This window comes from Salvelinus namaycush, chromosome 14, assembly GCF_016432855.1.
Source record: "Salvelinus namaycush isolate Seneca chromosome 14, SaNama_1.0, whole genome shotgun sequence".
NCBI lineage: Eukaryota > Metazoa > Chordata > Actinopteri > Salmoniformes > Salmonidae > Salvelinus > Salvelinus namaycush.
The window spans coordinates 5573077-5587773 of NC_052320.1; the positions used below are offsets into that span (position 1 = coordinate 5573077).

Here is a 14697-nt window from a genome sequence, read left to right on the forward strand (position 1 = left end):
GCAGAGAACAAAAACGAGATCAGTTCACGGAAAAACATTTTTGTTTTTAATAATTACAGATATTTACAGGGATGCGTTAAAGCAGAATTAAGCACATCCAACCAGCAAATATGTTGTAAAACACAAAAGAATCATGTACTAAGTAACATTTTTACAGATACTCTTTAAGGGAATCTCCATTGTATTGGGATGAACCGCCGGTCTTCTGCTCTAATGCATTTTGAGGAGACGAGAGGAGACGAGAATAGAGGATGTGAGGAATCAAAGAAAATACAATTGAGATCCAACCTTTCTTTTCACTTTTCCGGGTTTAAAATGGCCGTTGCTTTAGCGTTAGCAACGATTTCAAGAGCTACCGCTTCAGTTAATCCGTTGGTCTCTCACGAGACAATGTCAAGTGAATGTATTCCTTTTGAGTTCAACATAAAACACAGTTCATAAATAAAACAAAATGGTGACACTGATTTTGACCAACCCACCAGGCAGCTGAAGGGAACTGACCAACCCACCAGGCAGCTGAAGGGAACTGACCAACCACCAGGCAGCTGAAGGGAGTTGCCATGGTAAGTTTCCATAGTAAGTTGCCATGGTAAGTTGCCTTGGTAAGTTGCTATGGTAAGTTGCCATGGTAAGTAAGATGGCTTTGAAAAAGTGGAATCTCCCCTTACGTAGATGAAGAGAATGCTTGTTGAACAGTACCTGCGTGTGTGTGTGTGTGTGTGTGTGTGTGTGTGTGTGTGTGTGTGTTTTCGAGTATGCGACTAATCTGTGGATATGCCACAGCTTAATTTCTCGCCCCTATTCACTGATTACAGGTCAGGTGTAGTGCAGGTCAGCATGTGCACCTTAACAATGTCTTCCCCCACCACCATGTCCAGTCCTCAACTATTATAATCAGTGTGGCCTTCTGCTGTGCAGTCAAAGTCCAAATCACTAGCCTGCCAGTCACTGACATCCAACACAGTTTGTCACATTGTGCACCAGTGTATGCAGACAATAGGTTAAAAGGTTCGATCATTCAGGAGTGATGTAGCCCTGTACTGTATTTAACCATATATAACCATGCTTTCATCAGAACCTTGGATGGCTACTGTGCTCCGCAACGTTCATTTTAAAGATGCAACCATTCGAATGGCATAAGACATGGGGCCTCATTTATAAAATTAGTTGTTGTACAACATTTGAGCATTCAATCAGTTCTCAAAATGTGAGTATACACAATTTAGAACGAGTTCCCTCATTAAAACGCACTTAACTCACAATCTACGGTGATCAACTAACTTACATCTTTATGCTGTTTATGGCAACTTACCATGGCAACTTACTATGGCAACTTACCATGGCAACTTACCATGGCAACTTACTATGGCAACTTACCATGGCAACTTACCATGGCAACTTACCATGGCAACTTACCATGGCAACTTACTATTTCAACTTACCATGGCAACTTACTATGGCAACTTGGAATTGTCAAGATGTTCTAAGTGACGTACAGTAGCCCAGACTTTAGTGCGGAGGACTATGCATTATCGTTCAGAATTCTGTTCACCCACAGATGATAGTGTTGTGATCATCAAGCTGAAGGTTGTTAAATATTTAACTCTTGAAACATTGGCATAGTCTACATTTTAGTGTATGCACAATTTACGAACAAATCGGTGCATGAAAACTTTTTAGAATTGAGGACCTGTGGTCTTTATGAATGATGTGTTCCAATGGCTTTCTTCACCAACAGACCAACCCACCAGGCAGCTGAAGGGAACTGACCAACCCACCAGGCAGCTGAAGGGAACTGACCAACCCACCAGGCAGCTGAAGGGAACTGACCAACCACCAGGCAGCTGAAGGGAACTGACCAACCCACCAGGCAGCTGAAGGGAACTGACCAACCCACCAGGCAGCTGAAGGGAACTGACCAACCCACCAGGCAGCTTAAGGGAACTGACCAACCCACCAGGCAGCTGAAGGGAACTGACCAACCCACCAGGCAGCTGAAGGGAACTGACCAACCCACCAGGCAGCTGAAGGGAACTGACCAACCCACCAGGCAGCTGAAGGGAACTGACCAACCCACCAGGCAGCTGAAGGGAACTGACCAACCCACCAGGCAGCTGAAGGGAACTAACCAACCCACCAGGCAGCTGAACGGAACTGACCAACCCACCAGGCAGCTGAAGGGAACTGACCAACCACCCAGGCAGCTGAAGGGAACTGACCAACCACCCAGGCAGCTGAAGGGAACTGACCAACCCACCAGGCAGCTGAAGGGAACTGACCAACCCACTAGGCAGCTGAAGGGAACTGACCAACCCACCAGGCAGCTGAAGGGAACTGACCAACCCACCAGGCAGCTGAAGGGAACTGACCAACCACCAGGCAGCTGAAGGGAACTGACCAACCCACCAGGCAGCTGAAGGGAACTGACCAACCACCCAGGCAGCTGAAGGGAACTGACCAACCACCCAGGCAGCTGAAGGGAACTGACCAACCCACCAGGCAGCTGAAGGGAACTGACCAACCACCCAGGCAGCTGAAAGGAACTGACCAACCACCCAGGCAGCTGAAGGGAACTGACCAACCCACCAGGCAGCTGAAGGGAACTGACCAACCCACCAGGCAGCTGAAGGGAACTGACCAACCCACCAGGCAGCTGAAGGGAACTGACCAACCACCAGGCAGCTGAAGGGAACTGACCAACCACCAGGCAGCTGAAGGGAACTGACCAACCCACCAGGCAGCTGAAGGGAACTGACCAACCACCAGGCAGCTGAAGGGAACTGACCAACCCACCAGGCAGCTGAAGGGAACTGACCAACCCACCAGGCAGCTGAAGGGAACTGACCAACCCACCAGGCAGCTGAAGGGAACTGACCAACCACCAGGCAGCTGAAGGGAACTGACCAACCCACCAGGCAGCTGAAGGGAACTGACCAACCCACCAGGCAGCTGAAGGGAACTGACCAACCCACCAGGCAGCTGAAGGGAACTGACCAACCCACCAGGCAGCTGAAGGGAACTGACCAACCCACCAGGCAGCTGAAGGGAACTGACCAACCCACCAGGCAGCTGAAGGGAACTGACCAACCCACCAGGCAGCTGAAGGGAACTGACCAACCCACCAGGCAGCTGAAGGGAACTGACCAACCCACCAGGCAGCTGAAGGGAACTGACCAACCCACCAGGCAGCTGAAGGGAACTGACCAACCCACCAGGCAGCTGAAGGGAACTGACCAACCCACCAGGCAGCTGAAGGGAACTGACCAACCCACCAGGCAGCTGAAGGGAACTGACCAACCCACCAGGCAGCTGAAGGAAATTGGAAACAATCGATAAGTGCAATCAGAAACATGATGTAGATTGGATCTTTGAGGCACTTCTTAAATAAAAAAAATGGTGGGGGAAAAAACGGTTTTGTTCATGAAAATCAAACTGGCTGAAGAAAATAAACAAAATCCATGGTCATGAATAAAACGAACCACTTTGAATCAATAGAAAGGCAGCGTTGATTTGGAGTCGCTGCCTACAGTAGAATACACAAGAATAACTTCTAGCATTATTTTTTCCTTCATCATTGTACATTCTTGTTTTGCTCGAGGCAGCGGAGCTTCCTACAACATAAATTCAAGTTCTGAGTCGTAGAACTTTCATATTCCACCCGGGCGGGGGCGGGGGGGGGGGGGGGTGTAAAAATCTGTTTTACAATGGCAGGCACAGAATTAAGTTGCTTCCTGCCGTGCTGCTGACACAGAAATTGAGTTGTTGAGGGAAACAATCAAAACCGCAAAGCCAAAAAAACAGGAAGATAATCAACAACTGAGTTTTGAGAATGTTCCTGTGTATTTTGTTGTGTTGACCACCTCCAAAGAGTTTTGCCCCGGCGACAAAATAATGCAATCCGTTATGGGAGTTCCACGACAAAAGAAAAAAGGCTCCTTTTGGCATTTGTGTCCTCGAGCCTCGTCCCTCGTGCAAAGCCGAGAATTTCTTGTCCTCCCTTTGTCCTCCCTCCATCCCACTCCTCCTCGGCAGAGGGAGTTGTTCATTGATTTGGCTGAGAGAGGGGTGGGGGTGGACGGGGCAGTAGACAGACACAGGTGGGAGAAGAAAAGGAGGTCTCCTCCCCCTCATACAGACTCCTCCGTGGATAGCAGCAGGGGGTTGATGTATTCAAATCCCTCAAACTCGGACTGGTCTATTCTCTTGATGATGTCCCTGGGAGAGGAGAGAGAGAAAAGCAGAGAGAGAAAATAAGAAAAGGTCATTTTACTCTGAACAAATTACAAATACTACAATGTGCTACCTCGTGCTGATCGCTTACGCTTTACGCTTTCAAAAAAATGTTTGTGCAAGGAAGTTATACGTAGTGAGGTATATTATACATAGTGAGGCATATTATATATAGTGAGGTATATTATACGTAGTGAGGCATATTATACGTAGTGAGGTATATTATACGTGGTGAGGTATATTATACGTAGTGAGGTATATTATACGTAGTGAGGTATATTATACGTAGTGAGGTATATTATACGTAGTGAGGCATATTATACGTAGGGAAGTATATTATACGTAGTGAGGCATATTATACGTAGTGAGGTATATTATACGTAGTGAGGTATATTATACGTAGTGAGGTATATTATACGTAGTGAGGCATAGTATACGTAGGGAGGTATATTATACGTAGTGAGGTGTATTATACGTAGTGAGGCATATTATACGTAGGGAGGTATATTATACGTAGGGAGGTATATTATACGTAGTGAGGTATATTATACGTAGTGAGGTATATTATACGTAGTGAGGTATATTATACGTAGTGAGGCATAGTATACGTAGGGAGGTATATTATACGTAGTGAGGTATATTATACGTAGTGAGGTATATTATACGTAGTGAGGTATATTATACGTAGTGAGGTATATTATACGTAGTGAGGTATATTATACATAGTGAGGTATATTATACGTAGTGAGGCATAGTATACGTAGTGAGGCATATTAAACGTAGTGAGGCATATTAAACGTAGTGAGGTATATTATACATAGTGAGACGTATTATACGTAGTGAGGTGTATTATACGTAGTGAGGTATATTATACGTAGTGAGGTATATTATACGTAGTGAGGTATATTATACGTAGTGAGGTATATTATACGTAGTGAGGCATAGTATACGTAGTGAGGCATAGTATACGTAGTGAGGCATATTAAACGTAGTGAGGTATATTATACGTTGTGTAGGCTACCAGGTTTATACGTAGTGAGACATATTATACGTAGTGAGGTATATTATACGTAGTGAGGTATATTATACGTAGTGAGGCATAGTATACGTAGTGAGGCATATTAAACGTAGTGAGGTATATTATACATAGTGAGGTATATTATACGTAGTGAGGTATATTATACGTAGTGAGGTATATTATACAGAGTGAGGTATATTATACGTAGTGAGGCATAGTATACGTAGTGAGGCATATTATACTTAGTGAGGTATATTATACATAGTGAGACATATTATACGTAGTGAGGTATATTATACGTAGTGTAGGCTACCAGGTTTATACGTAGTGAGACATATTATACGTAGTGAGGTATATTATACGTAGTGAGGTATATTATACGTAGTGAGGCATAGTATACGTAGTGAGGCATATTAAACGTAGTGAGGTATATTATACATAGTGAGACATATTATACGTAGTGAGGTGTATTATACGTAGTGAGGTGTATTATACGTAGTGAGGTATACGTAGTGAGGTATACGTAGTGAGGTATATTATACGTAGTGAGGCATATTATACGTAGTGAGGTATATTATACGTAGTGAGGTGTATTATACGTAGTGAGGTATATTATACGTAGTGAGGTATACGTAGTGAGGTATATTATACATAGTGAGACATATTATACGTAGTGAGGTATATTATACATAGTGAGACATATTATACGTAGGGAGGTATATTATACATAGTGAGACATATTATACGTAGTGAGGCATATTATACGTAGTGAGGCATATTATACGTAGTGAGGCATATTATACGTAGGGAGGCATATTATACATAGTGAGACATATTATACGTAGTGAGGCATATTATACGTAGTAAGGTATATTATACGTAGTGAAGTATGTTATACGTAGGGAGGCATATTATACGTAGTGAGGTATATTATACATAGTGAGACATATTATACGTAGTGAGGTGTATTATACGTAGTGAGGTATATTATACGTAGTGAGGTATACGTAGTGAGGTATACGTAGTGAGGTATACGTAGTGAGGTATATTATACGTAGTGAGGCATATTATACGTAGTGAGGTATATTATACGTAGTGAGGTGTATTATACGTAGTGAGGTATATTATACGTAGTGAGGTATGCGTAGTGAGGTATATTATACATAGTGAGACATATTATACGTAGGGAGGTATATTATACATAGTGAGACATATTATACGTAGTGAGGCATATTATACATAGTGAGGCATATTATACGTAGTGAGGCATATTATACGTAGTGAGGCATATTATACGTAGTGAGGCATATTATACGTAGGGAGGTATATTATACATAGTGAGACATATTATACGTAGTGAGGTATATTATACGTAGTGTAGGCTACCAGGTTTATACGTAGTGAGACATATTATACGTAGTGAGGTATATTATACGTAGTGAGGTATATTATACGTAGTGAGGCATAGTATACGTAGTGAGGCATATTAAACGTAGTGAGGTATATTATACATAGTGAGACATATTATACGTAGTGAGGTGTATTATACGTAGTGAGGTATATTATACGTAGTGAGGTATACGTAGTGAGGTATACGTAGTGAGGTATATTATACGTAGTGAGGCATATTATACGTAGTGAGGTATATTATACGTAGTGAGGTGTATTATACGTAGTGAGGTATATTATACGTAGTGAGGTATACGTAGTGAGGTATATTATACATAGTGAGACATATTATACGTAGTGAGGTATATTATACATAGTGAGACATATTATACGTAGGGAGGTATATTATACATAGTGAGACATATTATACGTAGTGAGGCATATTATACGTAGTGAGGCATATTATACGTAGTGAGGCATATTATACGTAGGGAGGCATATTATACATAGTGAGACATATTATACGTAGTGAGGCATATTATACGTAGTAAGGTATATTATACGTAGTGAAGTATGTTATACGTAGGGAGGCATATTATACGTAGTGAGGTATATTATACATAGTGAGACATATTATACGTAGTGAGGTGTATTATACGTAGTGAGGTATATTATACGTAGTGAGGTATACGTAGTGAGGTATACGTAGTGAGGTATACGTAGTGAGGTATATTATACGTAGTGAGGCATATTATACGTAGTGAGGTATATTATACGTAGTGAGGTGTATTATACGTAGTGAGGTATATTATACGTAGTGAGGTATGCGTAGTGAGGTATATTATACATAGTGAGACATATTATACGTAGGGAGGTATATTATACATAGTGAGACATATTATACGTAGTGAGGCATATTATACATAGTGAGGCATATTATACGTAGTGAGGCATATTATACGTAGTGAGGCATATTATACGTAGGGAGGTATATTATACATAGTGAGACATATTATACGTAGTGAGGCATATTATACGTAGTAAGGTATATTATACGTAGTGAAGTATGTTATACGTAGGGAGGCATATTATACGTAGGGAGGTGTGCTGCTTTACAGGGTGTGGACATGCCAGTGTAGTACTTCAGCAGTCACCTTACCTCTCCTATACACAGGGAATATATGGCAGTCGGGTGACAATAGTCCTATATGGATATTTACAGGAACAGCCTACAATAGATCTACCTGGTAGTCTACAGTAGAGCCACCTGGTAGCCTACAGTAGATTCACCTGGTAGCCTACAGTAGATTCACCTGGTAGCCTACAGTAGATTCACCTGGTAGCCTACAGTAGATTCACCTGGTAGTCTACAGTAGATTCACCTGGTAGTCTAAGAGTAGATTCACCTGGTAGTCTAAGAGTAGATTCACCTGGTAGCCTACAGTAGATTCACCTGGGAGCCTACAGTAGATTCACCTGGTAGTCTAAGAGTAGATTCACCTGGTAGTCTACAGTAGATTCACCTGGTAGCCTACAGTAGATTCACCTGGTAGTCTACAGTAGATTCACCTGGTAGTCTACAGTAGATTCACCTGGTAGCCTACAGTAGATTCACCTGGTAGTCTACAGTAGATTCACCTGGTAGTCTACAGTAGATTCACCTGGTAGCCTACAGTAGATTCACCTGGTAGCCTACAGTAGATTCACCTGGTAGCATACAGTAGATTCACCTGGTAGCCTACAGTAGATTCACCTGGTAGTCTACAGTAGATTCACCTGGTAGCTTACAGTAGATTCACCTGGTAGTCTACATTAGATTCACCTGGTAGCCTACAGTAGATTCACCTGGTAGCCTACAGTAGATTCACCTGGTAGTCTACAGTAGATTAACCTGGTAGCCTACAGTAGATTCACCTGGTAGCCTACAGTAGATTCACCTGGTAGTCTACAGTAGATTCACCTGGTAGTCTACAGTAGATTCACCTGGTAGCCTACAGTAGATTCACCTGGTAGCCTACAGTAGATTAACTTGGTAGCCTACAGTAGATTCACCTGGTAGCCTACAGTAGAGCCACCTGGTAGCCTACAGTAGATTCACCTGGTAGCCTACAGTAGATTCACCTGGTAGTCTACAGTAGATTCACCTGGTAGCCTACAGTAGATTCACCTGGTAGTCTACAGTAGATTCACCTGGTAGCCTACAGTAGATTCACCTGGTAGCCTACAGTAGATTCACCTGGTAGTCTACAGTAGATTCACCTGGTAGTCTACAGTAGATTCACCTGGTAGCCTACAGTAGATTCACCTGGTAGTCTACAGTAGATTCACCTGGTAGTCTACAGTAGATTCACCTGGTAGCCTACAGTAGATTCACCTGGTAGTCTACAGTAGATTCACCTGGTAGTCTAAGAGTAGATTCACCTGGTAGCCTACAGTAGATTCACCTGGGAGCCTACAGTAGATTCACCTGGTAGTCTAAGAGTAGATTCACCTGGTAGTCTACAGTAGATTCACCTGGTAGCCTACAGTAGATTCACCTGGTAGTCTACAGTACATTCACCTGGTAGCCTACAGTAGATTCACCTGGTAGTCTACAGTAGATTCACCTGGTAGTCTACAGTAGATTCACCTGGTAGTCTACAGTAGATTCACCTGGTAGCCTACAGTAGATTCACCTGGTAGCCTACAGTAGATTCACCTGGTAGCCTACAGTAGAGCCACCTGGTAGCCTACAGTAGATTCACCTGGTAGCCTACAGTAGATTCACCTGGTAGTCTACAGTAGATTCACCTGGTAGCCTACAGTAGATTCACCTGGTAGTCTACAGTAGATTCACCTGGTAGCCTACAGTAGATTCACCTGGTAACCTACAGTAGATTCACCTGGTAACCTACAGTAGATTCACCTGGTAGCCTACAGTAGATTCACCTGGTAGCCTACAGTAGATTCACCTGGTAGCCTACAGTAGATTCACCTGGTAGCCTACAGTAGATTCACCTGGTAGCCTACAGTAGATTCACCTGGTAGCCTACAGTAGATTCACCTGGTAGTCTACAGTAGATTCACCTGGTAGTCTACAGTAGATTCACCTGGTAGTCTGCAGTAGATTCACCTGGTAGCCTACAGTAGATTCACCTGGTAGTCTACAGTAGATTCACCTGGTAGTCTACAGTAGATTCACCTGGTGGTCTACAGTAGATTCACCTGGTAGCCTACAGTAGATTCACCTGGTAGCCTACAGTAGATTCACCTGGTAGCCTACAGTAGAGCCACCTGGTAGCCTACAGTAGATTCACCTGGTAGCCTACAGTAGATTCACCTGGTAGTCTACAGTAAATTCACCTGGTAGCCTACAGTAGATTCACCTGGTAGTCTACAGTAGATTCACCTGGTAGCCTACAGTAGATTCACCTGGTAGCCTACAGTAGATTCACCTGGTAGCCTACAGTAGATTCACCTGGTAGCCTACAGTAGATTCACCTGGTAGCCTACAGTAGATTCACCTGGTAGCCTACAGTAGATTCACCTGGTAGCCTACAGTAGATTCACCTGGTAGTCTACAGTAGATTCACCTGGCCTCTTCGCTGTACTGATCTAACACACATATGGTTATTTCAAAATCGGCCATTAAACCCCAGCAAAAAGAAGAGCCCTTTGCGCAACGTGAAAGAGTAGAAGACAGAACAGCATGTTGTTACCTCGTCAGTGAACTCTCCCTGTGCTTCTTTCTCTCCTCAGCAGAGGCCTTGGTTTGGTTCCATTAACAAAGTGGTAATCATCTTTATATGAAGTAATCATCTTTATATGAAGCGAAACCGTGTCTGTCTTCCTGTGTCTGTGTCTGTGTCAGTCTCTCTCCCTCCCCCTCTCCCTGTCTGTCTCCCCCTCTCCTCCCTGTCTGTCTCCCCCTCCCCCCGTCTCTCTGCCCCTCTACCGCCCTCCCTCTCCCTCTCTCCCATCCGTCTGTCCGACTCTGACTGGTTTGGAGAGGCGGTGTAAAAATAAAGGCCCATAAGGCTCAGGTTGAAAGCAGCTCACTATATATGGAATAGGGTGCTTGGAGATGGAGATGTTGGTTGTCTTTATACTGGTCCTGGGTGTGTGTGGTTGTTTTTGCTTGTAATGGTTGAGGTGAGGTTTAATGTTGGTAGAGCTGATCCTAGACCAGTTTTTTTCATTGTAATCTAGATCCAGACATACACTCTGTTGACTACAACACACCACCAAACCTTTAGGATCACATTCAACACACTGAAATACACTCAACAGTGTTCTAGTCTGGAAGATTCCATTGAATATTTTACAAATAGCCCCCCCCCCCAAAAAAAGAATAGATGGATATTCTATCCCTGAGCACACTTGGGTGGACACAGCTAGACATCACTGTAAATACATGTGAGTGAAGTCAGAGAGTAGCAGCAGGCTTGAGGTAGAGGAAAAGAAAAGGGAAACCGAGCGAGGTCAGGAGGGAACATTTGGGACGCAGGCCAAAAAAGTCTTCACTTGTGCAAATGTTACCTAAAAGTGCTACCAGAGGAAAAGGCAATGAGAAAGACACACGTAGAGAGAATACAGGATACAGACATTAAGAGAGAGAGAGAGAGAGAGAGAGAGAGAGAGAGAGAGAGAGAGAGAGAGAGAGAGAGAGAGAGAGAGAGAGAGAGAGAGAGAGAGAGAGAGAGAGAGAGAGAGAGAGAGAGAGAGAGAGAGAGAGAGAGAGAGAGAGAGAGAGAGAGGATACAGACATTAAGAGTGAGAGAGAGGAGAGAAAAAAGAAAGAAGGAAGGAGAAAGAAAAAGTGATGGGAGGGGAAAAAGGTGTCATCTGAAGCTGCCCGCATGTCAGCAGAGCTGGGAAATGACAGCTGGGAGAGAGAGAGGAGGAGAGGAGAGGAGAGAGGAGAGAAAAAAGAAAGAGAGAGAGACAGACTTTGATGATGGTATTTGATGATGGTGCCCACACACACACACACACACACACACACACACACACACACACAATTCATAAAAAAAGAGGGGGAGAACCAATCCAATCAACCTCCTCCATACAATACAAATCCAGAGAATGTTTCGTCCATCCTGTCTATAGACAAAGCCCTTGAACCACGGTGACTAGCCAAGGCATAGAACATAGTGAATCCTTATTTCTTTGAGTCTGGTCCTACTGGTCATTGACAAGGAGCTGGCAAATTAAACTCTCTCCCCACCCCTCCTCCTAGTCTCTCTCTGTCTCTCGCTCCCCATCCCCCCCCCCCCCCCCCACTAATCTCTCTCTGTCTCTCGCTCCCCATGTCTCTCCCTCCCTCTCTGTCTGTCTCCCCATTTCCCTTCTTCTGTGTCTGTCTCCCTCTGTGTCTGTCTCCCTCTGTGTCTGTCTCCCTCTGTGTCTGTCGCCCGCTGTGTCTGTCGCCTTGCTGTGTCTGTCGCCCTCTGTATCTGTCTCCCTCTGTATCTGTCACCCTCTGTGTCTGTCCCTCTCTGTTACTGTCTCTCTCTCTGTTACTGTCTCTCTCCTTGACTGTCTCTCTCTGTGTGTCTGTCTCTCTCTGTGTGTCTGTCTCTCTCTGTGTGTCTGTCTCTCTCCGTGACTGTCTCTCTCTGTGACTGTCTCTCTTTGTGTGTCTGTCTCTCTCTGTATGTCTGTCTCTCTCTGTGTGTCTGTCTCTCTCTGTGTGTCTGTCTCTCTGTGTGTGTCTGTCTCTCTCTGTGTGTCTGTCTCTGCCTGTGTGTCTGTCTCTGTCTGTGTGTCTGTCTCTGTCTGTGTGTCTGTCTCTGCCTGTGACTGTCTCTCTCCGTGACGGTCACTCTATCTCCCTCTCCCCCCTCTCCCTGTCTGTCTCCCCTCTCCCCATTTAACTGTCTCTCTCCCCCTCTCCCCCCACTCCCTCTCCCTCTGTCTCTCTGTCTGACTGACTGGTTTACTCTCCCTCTGTCTCTCTGTCTGACTGACTGGTTTACTCTCCCCTCCACCTCTTTCTCTGTTTCTCTCCCCCTCTGTTTTTCTCTTCCTCTCTCCCTCCCTCCCTCCCTCAGCTCCTCAGGAAGCTAGGGTTTTTTATGCAGCAAAGTAAATCGCTAACGAGAAGGGTTTACTCTTTTTCTCCCTCCCTCTCTCTCGATTACTTTTCTTGTTTCGTCTGCCAACCTATCACAGAAGAGGAGGGGTGCTTTACATCATGGGAGCTGCACCACCGGTTGATCTGACTGCACCTCAGTAGACACACCTCGACTCCTGTGTCAGAACGCCAGAGATACTGTGGGTTTCTATCCAGGGTAGATGGATAGATAGACGATATGCCGTTGTTAGGGCTCGAAACAGAGAAAGGCAGGTAAGATACAGAATTTGAAGTTGAAACTGACATTTTTTTATGTAATTTTTTTTTTTTACCAGATATGGACTGATATGGATTGAGTTTCAAGTAGTTTGAAAACTGAATGTTCATAGAAATTCCTTGAATTTGTGTTGTTCATCTGATCGCCAATACATCTATATAGAATGCTGAATTATTACAAACCAAACATTGAGCCTGAACATCAAAATTAGACCACGATGGATCATTTAATGAAAACATTGACAAATGTCAGCCCAGTAATATCTATTGGCACCGCTTGCAAAGCCACATGGGATAGTTTGGAATAGTTATCCTGCAGCCGCAGAGAAAAGCCTGGCTTGTTTGTCATACTCTGGCTACAGAGCCCCTCGGTAGAATGGCAGTCACCTCTGTTGCTATGCCAAATCTTTTTAGCCCATTCTTTCAAAGTTAATCTAAAACAAGGATCCTGTCAAATCCCCCGTGGACAATATGTCTACATCGATCAAAACACAACCTACGACTGAAGTCATTGTTGGAAGGCCATTTTCTTTATTTTTTCCTCATTGAAGACAATTACTTTCAAAGACATCGAGAGTCGGAAACTTGGCACAGTACCACTCGTAAACGGACTGAAGATGAAAGGATAGGGGAACAGAGAAAGAGTGGATGTCCAAGTAGATCTTTGTTCAGTGGAGTCATCACACGTCTGATGTCTCTTCTCTACTCCCAAACTCTGTTGTGATTGGGGTTTTTACAATGAGGGCAGAGCCATAGAAACCGACATGGATCCATAGCAGCATTTCATTGTAACAATATCAAATGTTAACCCTTTTATGTTGCAGATTCTGAGGTGGTCCATGCTCTCTGAGGTGGTGAATGCTCTCTGAGGTGGTCAATGCTCTCTGAGGTGGTCAATGCTCTCTGAGGTGGTGAATGCTCTCTGAGGTGGTCAATGCTCTCTGAGGTGGTGAATGCTCTCTGAGGTGGTCAATGCTCTCTGAGGTGGTGAATGCTCTCTGAGGTGGTCCATGCTCTCTGAGGTGGTGAATGCTCTCTGAGGTGGTGAATGCTCTCTGAGGTGGTCAATGCTCTCTGAGGTGGTGAATGCTCTCTGAGGTGGTCAATGCTCTCTGAGGTGGTCCATGCTCTCTGGGGTGGTGAATGCTCTCTGAGGTGGTGAATGCTCTCTGAGGTGGGCAATGCTCTCTGAGGTGGGCAATGCTCTCTGAGGTGGTCAATGCTCTCTGAGGTGGTCAATGCTCTCTGAGGTGGTCAATGCTCTGAGGTGGTGAATGCTCTCTGAGGTGGTCAATGCTCTCTGAGGTGGTCCATGCTCTCTGAGGTGGTCCATGCTCTCTGAGGTGGTCAATGCTCTCTGAGGTGGTCAATGCTCTCTGAGGTGGTCAATGCTCTCTGAGGTGGTCAATGCTCTCTGAGGTGGTCAATGCCCTCTGGTTGTTGAATATCTTCACTACTACTATTATAGTTAGCCATTGAGCCACAAAGGGGCAGTTAAAGAACCGCATGTGGCTCCAAAGCCACACGTTGCAGACCCCTGAATAGACCCTGTCCAGAAACAACCCCGATTGCCTACCCCCTAGACACTTGTGGAGATCTGGGATGATCTGATAGGATTAAGCAATGCAGTGATAGCTCAACCTTTCCCTCTGATAGGCTATAGGGGGAATTTTCCCCATATTGTTTAAAACAAATCATCTCTAGGGAGTAAGGGCCAGGGGTTGTTTCT

The 14697-nt window shown here is 44.5% G+C and overlaps 1 protein-coding gene across 1 annotated transcript in view; it reads right to left on the reverse strand.

Moving 5' to 3' along the window:
- Positions 1–4127: 4127 nt before the first annotated feature.
- The window catches only part of LOC120058789 (protein kinase C zeta type), a gene marked incomplete at its 5' end in the record, with an annotated part of 75754 nt that continues 65184 nt past the window's right edge, over positions 4128–14697 (reverse strand). The window contains one exon of the mRNA XM_039007529.1: positions 4128–4215. Coding sequence (XP_038863457.1) covers positions 4128–4215 — 88 coding nt within the window. The remainder of the gene's footprint in view (positions 4216–14697) is intronic.